The 16382-nt window shown below is 36.4% G+C and overlaps 1 protein-coding gene across 3 annotated transcripts in view; it reads right to left on the reverse strand.

Moving 5' to 3' along the window:
* Positions 1-10440: 10440 nt before the first annotated feature.
* Positions 10441-16382, reverse strand: part of spag9b (sperm associated antigen 9b) — a 52605-nt gene continuing 46663 nt past the window's right edge. For all 3 annotated transcript variants that reach the window (XM_052570318.1, XM_052570317.1, XM_052570319.1), the window contains 10 exons: positions 15811-15994; positions 15602-15724; positions 14753-14833; positions 14593-14660; positions 14310-14458; positions 13523-13694; positions 13336-13449; positions 13072-13251; positions 11682-11813; positions 10441-11603 (listed from right to left, as the gene is read on the reverse strand). In XM_052570318.1, coding sequence (XP_052426278.1) covers positions 11488-11603; positions 11682-11813; positions 13072-13251; positions 13336-13449; positions 13523-13694; positions 14310-14458; positions 14593-14660; positions 14753-14833; positions 15602-15724; positions 15811-15994 — 1319 coding nt within the window. In that variant the 3' untranslated portion in view covers positions 10441-11487. The remainder of the gene's footprint in view (positions 11604-11681; positions 11814-13071; positions 13252-13335; positions 13450-13522; positions 13695-14309; positions 14459-14592; positions 14661-14752; positions 14834-15601; positions 15725-15810; positions 15995-16382) is intronic.

Raw genomic sequence — 16382 nt, forward strand, 5'->3', positions numbered from 1 at the left:
ATTAAGATAGATCCAAGATACATGCAATATAGAAATTATGTAAAATGTGGGGTTTTTTTACCGACTTTATATCACAAATCGCAATTGTACATTAATATAACTCACTTATTACTGTATATAACTTTTGACTATACAATAGCGACTTGATATCATTCAATTATTACTTTACAACACCGCAACTGACTTTTTAATCACACAATTATAACTATAACGTGATTGCGATTATATCACGCATTTATGAATAAAACTCAGTTATGACTTTATATAAAAAAAATGACTTTTACATTAAAAAGGTTTATATCACGCAATTATGACTATAACTGACAAATGAGTTTATATCACACTGTTATCACTTTATAACTCATAATTGCACGTTTATATCATGCAATTATGATTATAAATTGCAATTGCGACTCGCAATTAAGACTTTATATCACACAATTATTTTATAACTTGCAATTGCTTCTTTATGTCAGAATTGTAAGTTAAAAAAGTCGCAATTATCTTTTTTTTTCGTGGCAGAAAAAAGCTTCTATAGTTTAGTGCTATACATGATGATTCAAAAATGACCATAAGACAAGGTTCGTGTCATTTATCTTCATGCTTCATTAATCTGAAGGCGTGTTTGAAGCGGCTCCTCCCGCTCATGAATGTTTGATCAGATGCAGCTGTACTCTGCAGGTCCTCGGATGGGAGTCTGATCCACAGGACACTATTGTTCTTCTCTCAGTGACTTCTCTCAGACAGGAGCTAGTGTGAGGATGGCAGGAGCACGTTTCATTGAGTTATTGCATTATAATTGAATTCTAATATAGTTTGGTGTAAAAGTCAGTCACATGGAAATGTTTGGAAATTGTACAATTATTTCTCAAAATAATGCTTTATAATAATAATATTAAATTTTTAAATAAATGTAAAACATATATATTTTATATTATTATTGTGTAGAAGGAAATCAAACTGAATTTTCTTATTATTTAAATGATTATAAAAAGTGTATCATATTATATTATATTATAGTGTAGAAGTTAATCACATTTGAACTGTAACTTTTTTTGGATTTAAAAAAAATATAAAATAATATTAAATTAATGTATATTATATTATATTATATTGGGACTGGACATTGAAAAAAAATATATATATATATATATTATATTATATATATATATATATATATATATATATCTATATTATATTATATTATATATATATATATATATATATATATATATATATATATATATATATATATATATATATATATATATATATATATATATATATAAATAATATATATATATAAATATATATAAATAATATATCCATTATATAATATATAATATCCATTGAAACTGAAACATTTTAAAATAATTTCTAAATGTATATATTTTCAAACATTTATATATGTAATATTTTTACTAATTTAATGTTGAATTTTTACAGTACCATTTTCATCTTAGTGTGAATGTCATAAAATGTCAGACCTTCAGTAAACATACTGCAGCTGCACATTTACAGAACTCACATATTAATGAACAGAGCATGTGCACACAAACACTGTCCACCTGTCCAATTATTCTGCCATATGTCCTTTAATGCTGTCATGGTGACCATCTCCATGTGGTCATTCAGCCAGAGGGGCACTGTGATGGAAACGAGCCACGCCATTGGAGCAGTGGACTGAGGGGGTGTCGAGAGGTCAAGAGGTCACATCTAGGGCAGTTCTGAGCCTCACAACAATAGCGGAAGCATTACTAACCTGATGAGCCAAACTCAAATAAAAACAACACACGCCATCTCTTTAAGCGTTTCATGTTTTTCAGATGTTTATTGAACTGAGCTCATATGAGCTGCAGAAAAGATTTAGGATTTTTGCAGCATCACCAGCAGATTCCTCATTTTTGAAGAATCTTTAAAAGATATGGAGAACTGCTTCGGTGGAGACAGAATAAGGTCAAAGTGAACCTGAGCTGGGAAGATATCATTACCTCACATACGAACTACAACACCAGGAACATCTCTTCTGCGCTCAGCTCAATCAAACGACAAACACTCGAACCAGACAAATTATTTATTCTTGACCCAGTCACATGCAGATGTTCAGAGAAGCCAAACATCAGTCATTCAGGACGTCAGCTCGCAAATATATGCATCTGTCCTGTTTACAGTGGCCATATTTCTGTGGGTCATTATATAAACCACAGGATTAAACAAGCACTTAGAGAATGACATGCTGTAAAACAACTTCAGTCGTACTCTAGGTAGAGGTGAAATATTACATAGAACAACTGCATTTACACCAAAATTAATATACATATACTGTATACATATTGCAAAACCAGCGGGATTCAGTGTTGCTTTGACTTTCATTGTATGAACAGGAAGATTTCCTAAAATATATTCTCTTGCATTTCACAAAATAAAGAAAGGGATACAGGTTTTGAATAATGAGGATAAAGAATTTATGACAAAATTTATAATTTTTGGTTGAACTCCTTTTAAAGCCGGAGATAAAGAGGATTGTAAAATTAGCTGCTAATGCTAACTCAGTTGTGCAATGTTTTGATTATGTTGGAGACAGATGCCTAAACAATATTTTTCTCATAAAAACAGTGAGTATTGTAATCACCGCCGCTGATTTTCTCACAGATATCATTTGTGTGGAGCGCTTCTTACCACACAAACCCTCAAGACCTTGAAAATAAGGGGACGTGACCAAAGAAATCAGATATTGACATTAGATGTTAGAACGAGCTCAAATTTAGCCGGTGCATATGCACCATTTGGAGTGAAAGGGCTCCTTTTTCACAAATGTGTGTTTATCGAGGAGCTATTGCATTTCACTCACGCAGCAAGACCGAACTGCTGGCACACTAAAATATAAATCAACAGCATCCATTTTCAGTGAAATGGAGAAGATCCTGCCATCAGGAAAGATCAGCAATAGTGTGACAAACTAACCGATCTAACCAACGGTGTTAACAAAAGCAAACGAGACACAAGTGCATCACAAGTGCAGAGCTGTACCGGGTGTGCTACCGAGCAAGTTTACCACATCAGAAAAGACAAACCTATGAAGCTGGTTCTAAGATACGAACATCAAAATGTGTCAAAATCATGCACTATACAGTAAAAGTGTTTTAAGCTCATAACATAGCATTTTGCGTAAAAAAAACACATTAAAATATGTCTCTATGGTTAATCTGCCACTGTAATCATAATTTGCATAAAAAGGAATACAAGTAGTTTTCAGTGTTTTAATCACACTAGTATTCATTTCAGCTGGAAACTGCAGTGAATTGTATGTAGAGGTGCATTTTTGGTATTTTGATATGAGCCTGGTTTGGTTTTGGGTCTGCACTGCAAAATATTATTTTCTTCGGGTTTTTTAGAAAAAATAAAATTATTCTCAAGCATCTTGATTTAAGAGTTATTTGTACTGGAAAACAAGTCAAAAACACTTGGAAAGAAGATGAGGTCTGCTGTGCTGGCATCAGACTGGAGGCTGTGGATGATTTTGTAAAGTATTGCACTTTTACATGCATAATGTATGACACATGCAGGCAAAAACAGGCCCAAATTATGAAGCCCTATGACGTTTTACTTCATCGAAAGCACTAAAAAACTATATATTTGCCTCGTCAAGACTGCAAATCAATATCTACCCAGCTTCGCCTGGACATCTGATCAATACTGGCTCCGCAGATGAGTGGATGTGAAAGAGTAAGTATGCTAAAGCAGTATGTTTTCAAGGTTGGTTTTGTCCGGCGTATCCCATGCAGCCCTGCAGCCGGTCTCTCCGTGGGAGAAGGAAGCACGTCCAGCCCCACCATCAAGGCGTTAATTGAGCAAAGCTGCAGGCAGGAGACTCCATGTGCATTTGTTTGTGTGTTTATCTCTCACTGATAACACGTCAGTGCTCCCTACAGGCCAGCGTCACATCACGGCTGATCAACAGCCACCATCATGGACCTCAAACTCCAGGAAAACTGCTGGAGACGTCTCTGAAAAATAGGCTTCAAACCACATTTAGGCCTATTCTCACTAGGACTTTTCTCACCTATATTTAGGCCTGTTGTAATTAATGCTTTTTAGTCTGACTGTAGTTATTTGATCGATCTAAATCGTTTTCTAAATACATTTTTACAGCCTGAAAATGATCCAAAAGAGCCTATTTTTTTATACATTTTATCATTGATTCTCAATGAAAATTACATTTCAGTTCCACACTTGCATCCAAAATATCTTCTTTTAAATTCCACAAGAGAGTCAGTCATGCCGGTTTAATACTTTTTAATTGTCGGGGTGAAATATGGCTTTAAGGTTGATGTTTAGGTTTATGCTGTTTAAGACAAACATGCTGTAGTTGCTATAATAAGCAAACTGAATGGCCACCAAAGGAGAAACGTGATTTTGTCCATAATGGTGTAGTTATGACATCTACCAGCAGGCCTGCCTGGACCATGTTAATCAGATGACCCTCAGGCCACAGCTATGGAAATATGTTGACTCCAGCAAGCTATTTTTGAGTTTTCAAGCACACAGGCTCCCAAACCTGAGGGTACAGATGCTTGAGTTTGCCAGTCGTGACACAGCTAGGCCCATATGAAGAACACGGCTTGTTTATTCATCTGTGTTTTGGAGTTGAGTCTGGGGTCCGGTCTGCTACGGGCGACTGAATCATCTCTGAACTCCAGAGAGCATCTCGCTCTAGAGAAGGCCGTGACTCAGTCTCCTCCAGCTGTCAAAATACACATCAAACTCACTCCTACAGCATGGACAAAACTCTGCAGAACTCCTGCAGCCAACGGGCAAAAACAGTGATGGCGATTCTGTTGCCAACTTCCCAGATCTCAAGTGGAAAGGTCCAGATTTAGGTGCTGTAAACACATTGAGGTCAGCAGAGACTGAAAGCAAACAGGCCACTGACCGAGCACTGAACCTGAAGGACTATATGCTTAATTCACTGTTATTTGTTTACATTATTTCCCGCCACTTTTTCTAAACAACTATGTGGTTTGAAATACAATTGAACTATAATTCGAAAATAAAAAACTCAACAGTACTGTAATATTTAGCCTAGCTCTGTTTACACACTGTTTTTAGCGAATGCAATTGAAATTATTAAAAACTAATTCAAACGGCAAATCTGAGTTCAGTCCACTGGCAACTTACTGAATTAAATTAAATGGTATGTATCATCCTGAAGACTGAATTATGTGGAAATCAACTAAAAATCCTGGTATAATAAAATTACAACTAAACCTGAATGCTGGAAAACAGCAGAACTGATTTACTGTAAATTAACTTTCTTTCTTTCTTCTTACTGTAAGGTGCGACTTTTCTCTTTCAAAAAGATGATTGGCTCTTTTACTGTAAGGCAGGACTTTTTTTGTCTATCAGAATGGTGATTGGCTCTTTTAATGGAAGGCGGGACTATCTTTTATCTATCGGGAAGCTGATTGGATTTTTTTTTACTGTAAGGCAGGACTTTATCAAGAAGCTGATTGACTCTTTTACTGAAAGGCGTGACTGTTTTTTTCTGTTAAGAAGCTGACTGATTCTTTTACTGGACGGCAGGACTTTCTTCTGTCTATCAGAAAGGTGATTTTTACTGTTATGTGGAAATGTATTTTCTCTGTCAGGAAGCTGATCAGGTCTTTTACTATAAGGTTGGACTTACAGTTCTCTATTAAAAAAGGCTTTTTTACTGTAAGGCAGGACTTTCTTCCATCAGAAAAGTGATTGGCTCCTTTTACTGTAAGACTAGATTGAAATGTATCTTTCATCTGTAAAGTGTGACTCCAGGATTACAGTTACGAGTCGACGTCTCCTTTCATTATAGCATCTCTGTTATATTCAGCATGTTATAGTTTATAGGACGTTGCCGTCCAGCTGTTGTTTAACAGAAGTGCACATTGAGTTGTTTAAAAACATGACTCTAGATCCACTTTATGTTGATGGATGGATCCCTGGATCATTTCTGATGTGCTCTGAAACCTTAGCACAAGATCATCGCTTGTGTGGCCATTAAAAGCTCTTGTCGGCGAGGAGGAGGATCTCTGACCAGACGTGAGTGATGGACAGCCACAGCGAGGAAGGGTGGACGCATCCAGCCGGTGTTATATCCCGTTTCCAGATATAACTCCCTCATTAAGCTCTCCTATCATGTTCACTGGAGCGCTGCTGTCACTGGCACAGAGCCAAGATGGCGGCTTCCACAAATCCCAACATTTCATCACTCGCTCAGCTCACCAGATAAATGATGAAGCCACACTACGGCACATTTCATTTGCAGTCTAGCAGTGTCCATAAACACCCTACGGGAGATGAACTTTAAAAGCTAGAACTGTCAGAAGACACAAATGCAAGCATGTTTTGATCCACCGAGTGCTCGCCCAGCATTGGGTAATTGCATTGCATACACAAAAGTTGGGATACAATGTTTATTTTTACAAATAAGTTTGTTTTGCTCACCATGGCTGCATTTATTTGTTCAAAAATACAGTAAAAATTATGACATATTATTACAATTTAAAATAGCTATTTTCTATGTGAGAATCTGTTAAAATGTAATTTATTCATGTGATCTGCAGCTGTATTTTCAGTATCATTACTCCAGTCTTCAGTGTCGCATGATCTTCAGAAATCATGAAAATATGCTGATTTGACACATTTCTAATTATGTTTATGGAAACTATGATATGTTACAATTCAAAATATTTGGTAATATTAAACAAAAAGAAAAAAGAAACCAAGTAATTAGCCATTAAATTGTTCAAAAGTGCCAATAAAAACAGCTTTTTAAATCGGTTTTATATATATATATATATATATATATATATATATATATATATATATATATATATATATATATATATATATATTTTTTTTTTTTTTTTTTTTTTTTTTTACTGCATTCTTGGTAAAATAAATGCGAGCAAAACACTTATTTCAAAAATATTTATAAAATCGTAATTATTCCAAACTTTTTACTGGAATAGTGAACACTTGGGACTTTTTGATTTAGATTACAGTTGATATGAATGTAGAAGGGAAGGTGTATATTTGACAGTCTGAGACAGGTGTAAATGAATGTATTCTCTCTCCGTCTCACACCTGTTCCTGCTGGAGTCTAATTTGGGCTCCTCTTTATTTGAGCACAAATGCTTCGAAGGGGTTGAATGCGAGCGAATGGCCGGACCACACACTTTCCCCTTTGATCCAGCATGAGAAGAACTCACATCACATTACCAGAGAGAAGAGTATACAAACTCCACAGAGGCTCATCAGATCCTGTAGATCACATCCAGTCTGTAATAAAAGAGGCCTGATGTTAGCCTTAGCATCGTCCCTCAGTCTCCACTGCTGCTAACAAACACAAAATCAATCTCTGAACAACACATGCGATCCAAAACAGAATTCGCTGCTGTCTGCAGTATCCTGATAAGAGATTTGATAGCATAAATATTTATAAAGAGCCAAAGGAAATGAAAATGAATTTGCATTCTGCTTTGTTATCGTATGGAGTGCCGTTCAAAAACTGCATCGTATGCATTCATTTCATTCCCTGCACTGGAAAAATGGATTGTTAGCATGAAAAAATAAATAAAAATAAGCTATTAAAAAGTCTTGCCCTTTGATGTGATATGCTATACTCTCTGAATTTTCTCTTCTATACAGTATATTGAATAATAATAATAAAAATTTGGAGAAACCTTTTCTTTAAATATAATATATAGTAAAACAGAAATAAAGGCGTTTACCATAAATATGCAAAGATGTAACGCCTGCTCAACAAGAGTAATTAAACTTGATCTCTCATGGCCAATTACACAGTGATCTTTAATTCTATCCACTAACTGCAAATGAAGCCGGTGGAAAAGTAAAACACCAGCGGGAAAGTCTTTACAGACAAGTTGCATTATGTAACATCTAAATCCTAATAATGCAAATATCACCAGGTTCATTCACAGCCCCAAATGATGAAAACTTGATCCAATAGAAACCTGCCAAAGCTCTAAGACACCCAAATCTGGGAGCTTATTTGTTTGGAGCAAGGGAATGAAATTACATTTCTTAATATGATAGATGTGCAGCTCTATAAAGAGAACGACATCTCCAGACTGTCCAAATATAAAGAGGTCTTCACACCTCACAAGGAGCGTCCAGGCATGCTCCCGAAGCCCTGGGAAACCTCCCTGGATACTGGACGGGTTATGTAAGAGACGGAGGGCTGCTGGAGCACTGATTCCTGCTGGGAGACAGACACGAGTGAGGCAGCTCAATAGGACTCATGGTTCAGATCAGTTTTGGGATGCCTGAGTGCTGAATCAGAAGTTCAACAGTGTGTTGTGTCAGATCATGTACTGTGTGTACCAGCGGCAGCCAATCACAGACAGGGGAGGAGCAGCTCCTTCCTCACTGAATGTCATTTCAAAGGCAGAACAGAAGCGGTAGATGATGCCCTCCTGTGGACAGATCTACACCATCAGACTCTTACACACTCAAATGGATTTGGACATCCAAGGCAAGGCCTTCTTTAAGACTAGTGGAAAGCAAGCATTCAAAACACCCTTTTAAGGGTTATTATATATGCATCTGCAGTTTTCAACATTAATTAATATCTTTGAATGGGGAGTTTGATTCTCCACTTCAGCAGCAATATCATACACTAAAACTTTACAGTTGTATCGGTCTATATTCTGAAGGGTTTATTCATTTATTATATTTTATTTCTGAAACATGATATATATATATATATATATATATATATATATATATATATATATATATAATTTTTTATTTATTTATTTCTGTCCGTTGACTATTTTCTATTGAAGTCTGTTTCTGCCACCTAATAAGAAATTTAAAAAGGTAATTGCGACTTTTTATCTAACAATTCTGACTTTGATCTCAGAATTGCGTGATATAAACTCACATAAACTCGTAATTGCAAGAAAAAAAGTCAGAATTTATCTTGCAAATCTCACTTTATATCTTGCAATTGTAAGTTTATCAGGCAAAAAAAAAAAAAAAAAGTGAGATAAAAAAAAAATTATTCAATGGCATAAATGGACTTCCATAATCTTCTGAATCATTATATGATAAAAAAAAAAAAAATCTAGTTTTACACAAAAATTCGATTTCTGTTCTGGAGATATATGAAGATAACTGTTATTATTCATTTTCATAAATAATTTTTTTTATTGTGTTACGTTTTTATTGTTTTGTGTTAGCTGTATTTTTTAGTTATTACTATTTAATCAAACCAACCCAAATACAGTTTGATTGTTATTAAATGGAATTCACGAAAAAAAAAAACATATATATATATATATATTTTAACATAAAACTATCTGTGCAAATCTGTTTCTGGAAATAAACTCTTCATATGCAAATTAGTGCATATTAAATTATATAACATCTCATTTAAACAGCATTTCATAACATACGTAGTTTTGTAAATCATTTTTACTGTATACACCTCTGTGGTCTTGCCTTAAGTCACACTTGGAAACATCTGCATGTTCATTGCATCATATAACAACACATCAAAACCAAGAGGCGCCTGCAAACATAACGCTAGTGTTTTAGTAACACTTTCTTATTATAGTGTCCTTGTTACACGTTACATACACTTAATATAGTAAAAATAAATGATGCATAATTACATGCACATGCACTTACCCACAACCAAACCCTCATCCTAAATGCATGTTATGCATAATTAATATTCCTCAATACTTGAATGTACAACTACACTGTAACAAAAAAAAAAACCTTTTTCAGAATTATGTCAGTTTTCTGAGCCATTTGCAATGACTTTTACTCAACAGCTGTCAGTGTGATCAGTGCATGCATTCACCTCACTGAAGTAAGCTGTTTTCTGTGAGACTTCTGCTTCATTAGCTGCTGTAGGTAAATAACTGGAAAAATAACAAAGTGCAGTTAACGGTAAAACGCTTTAATCTACAAACCAGTGTAAGACTACAATAATATATTCAAATAACATGATAAAAAAAGTATCAAGCAGTGTAAGGTGCTATTTTATATGGTTAATGTTTAAAATAAGGTGGATAAGAGTCAGATTCACTATCAATATGATCCACCAATCATAGTTTGACAACCAGGAGGTTTTAAAACAGTGTTGATTTTTTCAACGTTACATTGTTACACTTGATGAATGAACAATTTCAATCATTCATTAAACTGAGGGATCCAAAACTGCTTTGGCTTCATTTCTGGAGCAAGAATTAAAATGTACAATGTTAAAATGAAGAGTAATTACTACTAACATTTGTAAGCACACAAACACATTTCAACGAACAAACTATTTAATAAAAACTTTGCTTTATTTTACTTATTTACTTCTCAGTAAGAGACAGACTTTGTGCATTTAATCATTTGAAAAAAAAAAAAAAAAAACACACCAAGTTCCCCAAAAATGTCAGTTTAATAGATTAATAAAAAGTATAAGGCTAAAGATGAGCTTAGAGGAGATGAAAATATTGAAGGGGCGCTGATGTCCGCTCCATTCTTACAGACAGGAAGTGCCTAAACATGGAGGATTATGGGACTGTGAACTCCTCCTGTCCACAAAATGCTGGCATAACACACTCATCTAAACACAACACACACACACACCCCCCGCTGTTCTTTAAAAATAGTGCATAGCTCAGTGAAAGTACATTTCTGTAGTCTGTTATTAAGATTGATCTGCCCACAATCAACCAATCAAATCAATCAACCTGATTTACATCATCAAAAAAAAAAAAACTCAAATCCAGGCAGTCTACATTTCATATACATATCTGATTTCGAATATATTTATATTCAATGTACAAAGTTACATTCTGAACTGCAAAGGCTCGTTCATAGGAATAAATACTGCAGTGGCTAGTTTGCGACAGGAAGTTGTTTCCGCCGTCCTGCAGACGAAGCAGCTCAGCACGAACGCAAGCACAACACGCCTGCAGTCTAAAAGACCTGTACAAAAGTCTCATAAAAATAAGCATTCGTCTCTGCACATTTATCTACGCACTACTTTCAGTGAAAACCGCTCTAGTGTTAAAAAAGACGGCGGATTAGCAAAACGTTGACGGGGGGAGTGATAAAACAGTTTTCATCAAAGAGGCTATTAAATCAATTTCTCTATCCTTTGGTAACCGTGCGACATTCATATGAAAATATTGCATTTGCGCTCAAGAGTTTCTGGATGATTTAAGGATTGAGAAAGCACTTCTTCAGCGAAAACAAACCTAAATGCTCTTCTAGATCGCTGCATCGTGCATCTGTCCCAAAATCACTGCGTGAAGGAACCGCTGTATTTCCAAAGACGGCACGCGCGAAGGTCTTCGGGAAAACTTAGTGAAAGCACAAACAGTATGAATACTTCATTCTTCGTCGATAATCGTGATTATTTCTATAAGAAAGGTCTTAAATAAAGCAGAAGGGGTGAAGAAGAGGTGTAGAGAGAGCGCGTCACTCCTCGCCGGTCATGACCTGCCACACGATCAGGTGACTGCGCTCGGCTTTGGCCAGGAAGGGCTGCAGGTTCAGAGTGGGCTCCATGTTTTCTGTGTCTCCTCCTTCATCTCCTGTGATTGGAAGAGAGGAGTGTGTGAGTGCTCAGGTGTTTCAGACGGGACGGCAGCACCGGGAGGCGTCTCACTCACCCATCCTGAAGTCGATGTAACCCTCTCCTCCGCTCACGATCAGTACAGACTTCCCCAGCTCCGGCGAGGACGGGTCGGAGGACTTGTCAGCGGCCGCCTCGAGCCCTGACCCCGCTGATGGAATCACCTGCCCTGCAAAAGGGAAAAAAACACCATGGGCGTTTAATGGGGGTCAGGATTCCTAGTTTCGAATTATTATTTTTTTTTTTAAAGAAATAAATGCATCCTTGAGGACAAATAAAATAATTTTTTTATTTTTTTTTATTACTTTTTCCTCACTTTATTCATTATTTTGAACTGCATTTTTATTCTTTCATTTAGTTTTTATATTTATTTGTTTATTTATTTTTGCATCAATTCATTCCCACATGTTCTAAATCAATTAACTGATACATTATTAACATTTTATGAATTCTATTAGTTAGACAGTTTTTATTAAACATTTAAATATCTAAACATTTAATTCTAAATTTAAAACAGAATCCAATAAATAAATTAATAAATTAATTAATTAAAAAAACTGTGAGAAAAAAATGTAATGGAATAAAAATGAATTCTTAAGGCCAGATTTACTAAACTTTTACTAAATTAGCGTTAGAGTACCATTCCATAAAAGCACTGATGGGAAGGAAAAGTCTGTGTGTGATTTACTGACAATGCACTGATTAAAGATTCACAGACTCATTTCCATAATGACCAGCGCAATCTACCAAGAGTGGCGCAAATTGTAGTTCCTGTGGATCAGTGGTAAAGCATTGTGTTAGCAGCGCAAAAGGTTGTGGGCTCGATTCCCAGGAAACACATGCTAGCCTGAATGCACTGCAAGTTGCTTTAGATAAAAGCATCTGCTAAATGCATATATGTAAATGTAATTTAACCAGCTGCTTTAAGACATGCTTTTTGGGTGTTAAATAATGGTGCAAATACTTAATTTGCCGAGCACCAATGTTTGCAATCACGTTGCGTGGTTAATTTTTAAAATACTCTCCTCCCATAAATTTAGCATTTTTAAGAGAAACTCCTACAAATGCATATCAAATAAGGTCAGGTCGATGTGTTTTCAGCGCTAATTCTTCACTGAATATCTTTAGTAAATCCTTACAGTACTATTTTAACGCCAAAAGGCAGTTTGCATTGACACACGCTGTTAGTAAAAAAAAATTCAAATGAACATTTCATAATTTCCATTTATTAAACATGCTTTTTAGTTACTGAAATATCATCTGTCATCTAACACCATCTAGCTTTTTAATTATTCTTCTCTATTGTAATAGTTCTTTCGTTACCTCAAATGTATTTTTTAGTATACAATCCATTATTTAAGCTGTTTATCACACAAATAAAAGCTGGAAAAGATGAACAGTACTGTACTCCTGATCAGCTGTTGTACCTGGGACAGCGGTGAAGAACTTGACGGCGTCTCTGTGTCCGTGGAAGCACAGCTGGGCGTGAGCCATGGAGCAGAAGGGCACAAATGTGCCAGTCGTGACTTTATCTCCGCTCTCATCACCGTACACACGGATCGCACCGCCTGGATGATTTGACCCCGCCGTCGCTGCATCTTTACTTTCTGTCGTAGGAATTAAAAATGAGGTTACTCTCATGACACAGAACTACTTCACCACTGATGACTGGAGGCACACGGCTGACGCACTCTCTGACAGAGGGATGGAGATGATCACACCGTTTCCGGTTCCCACCCACAGACGGCTGCAGGAGACCATCAGAGCGGTGATCCTCACGAAAGAGAAGCCCAGCTTACCGGTGCCTGCGACACACACAGCATCAGTCATCTGAACGGGACGCAGGGCTCTCAGATGCTTTGAGAACGCAGCACTCACCCAGCATCTTGCTGACGTACGGCTCGATGTCTACATCCTGCAGGTGCTGGTATGTGTGTGCGTGGAAGAGTCTGAGGGTGGAGTCCAGACGAATGGACACCCAGATGCCATCCCCGTCCCAAGCCAGCTGCCTCACCTGACTCTCCTTACGAGGATGAGCGTCGAAGGATTTCTGTGCATGAGGAACGGCACAGTAAACCAATAAGCTGTTGAGTTACACTGAGTTTATCACATGTGAGGGGGAGACATGAGCAGGAATCTGATTTTAAAAGAGAAGCAGCATTTCACGTCATTTAAATGAAACTAAAAGATTTTTAGACAAATGTAATTGAAAAAATTTTAATTGTAAAATTCAACAGCATCTTAAAAAATATAATGTTGCAATAATTATGCTTAACATGGGTTGGTAAGATTCTTTTTTTTTTATATATATATATTTTTTTAATTACATTTCTACTGTTCAACTTTTAATTTTAATTTAATTAATTTGGAGTTTGAGCTAATATAGAAAAACAACAAATAATTATTAAATACTCATGTTTATTAAATAAAATACATTAAGACATAAATTAATAAAAATAAAAAACATTTTAAATTATAATTTAAAATAACTTTTCTATGTGAATATATGTGAATATATACAGTCTTTGGGCTGTGGGAGGAAACCAGAGCACTCGCAATTTTTACATAATATATAGATTTAAAACAATAAACACTTTTGAACACTAGTGTATCTGAGAGATATGTTAGAGGCATGTTACCTCACAAAAAGTCAGAAAAGTCATACCTCGATCTTCATGGCTTTGGGTTGCACCACATAGATCTTGTTCCTGTATCCACACCAGACCTTGTCATGCACTACAGTCATGCAGCGGATGGAGTGATGCGGACGGCCCAGATCCAACAGGTGGTAGTTGGTCAAATCCCACTGGCCGTCTGCAACACAAATATCCTTCATTAAAAGAGCGTTTATTCTGGTCTGGCGTGCATTGTATTTGTAGTATGGCTGAATGTACTGTAATTAACATCTTTAAGGTACTACATTAGTTTAAAAAAAAAATCAGTCTTACCGACACCTCTGTGGAAGATTGCAAGCGTGCCATCAGCCAAAGCTACCAGAACACGTCCTTTCACATGACTTCACAGAAGAAAAGAAAGAGTAATGAGCAGCTGCTGCTGAAGGAAGCGCTGTAGTTTATTTACACATCTAGATGAGAAGAGTTTCCTTACACAATCCCCAGGACAGAATCCTTTAACTTGATGGAGTGAAGACACTTCCTCCACTGTGCCACAGAGGAGTGCACGTATACACTGAAACAGAGTACATTCTGAATCAGTGAGTTAGCATTAGCTTTCTAATAGTTTGTAAACTACTGGAAAAGGGTTTTACAAATCATTTTGATTTTAGATGTTAGAAACACTGCAAACGCTACCGTCGTGTAAGAATTAAGTGTTGTGCTTCACTCTGAAACATGCAGCGCATATATTTATTTATCTTACTAAGACATATTTAGTTTTTGCTTCATATTCTCACTGTCAGAGACTGATGCCTCACAAAAACACAGATGGATATATTTATAAGTGACCCTGGAGCACAAAACCAGTCTTAAGTGTGAATATTTCGAAATTGAGATTTATACATCATCTGAAAGCTGAACAAATAAGCTTTTCGTTGATGTATGGTTTGTGTGTAAATCTAAATACTTAGAAAATCGCCTTTAAAGTTGTCCAAATGAAGTTCTTAGCAATGCATAGTGCTAAAAAAAATAAATAAGTTTTGATATATAAACATGATAAATGTACAAAATATATTCGTGGAACATGATTTTTACTTAATATCCTAATGATTTTTGCCATAAAAGAAAAATCTATAATTTTCAGCCATGCAATTTTTTTTTTTTTGGGCTATTACTACAAATATACCCCAGAAACTTCTGTGGTCCAGGGTCACAAATAGCAGTCTTCGTGCACTAACCTTTATCATAATTTTGGTTTTATTTTGATTAATCTTGCCCTGTTCGTTTTCCACATTGCATGTGATTGGAAGAAACACCGAGGGCGAGTTTGCCGGACACTCACCAGCCGTTCTGAGCCCCGAGCCACATTGTAGACAGAACGCTGCTCATCTTACTGGCTTCCTCTCTCATGAGATCCTGCTCCTCGGGCATCGAGCTGACGCCGTCCTTCACCAGATCACACTCCCTACAGAGCCAGCACGTTACAAGACACTTCCATACACCTCAAAACAGCTTCACTGTAATAACAGACGGAGAGGGGTGAAGTCCCACCTCTGTGTGTAGCTGGATGGTGTGTCTCTGCTGTTCTGCACGCCGAGCGGGTCGGTGAACACATGTTCGGTGTAGATCCCGGGCTGGCTCTCGTCTGCAGGCGTGTTACTGTTACTCTCTGTGGCCTCCAAAGCTTCTTCTGCTGTCGTTTCCCCGTCCTGTTGCCGCTGCGCCAAAACCTCATCTGCAGAGAGACGAAACATTACATTCATTTCTATAGTGCTTTCTACAATACACAACATTTCAAGGCAGCTTTACATAAACTGAATATCCCAGGTTTCTGTGTTTTCACTGGTGTATGGTAGGAGGCGCTATTACGCATCTTAAAGTGTACTGAACGTCTGTATCAAAAACTACAAGATGAAGCAGAAACAAGCAATCACCTATGAAAGCAGATGCATATATAAAATAATTAAATCATCAAGCATTAGACAGCACATAGACCAAAACGGTCTAACGTTACTGAATAAAATGTCAATCCAGGAAATGGTATAGGACCGGGCAAGCTTTGGATGTGTTGATAGAAGTTTTCTACCGTCTTTCTCCGCTTTTTGTTAAAATTTTACTGCATG

Source organism: Carassius gibelio, chromosome B12, assembly GCF_023724105.1.
Source record: "Carassius gibelio isolate Cgi1373 ecotype wild population from Czech Republic chromosome B12, carGib1.2-hapl.c, whole genome shotgun sequence".
Lineage (NCBI taxonomy): Eukaryota > Metazoa > Chordata > Actinopteri > Cypriniformes > Cyprinidae > Carassius > Carassius gibelio.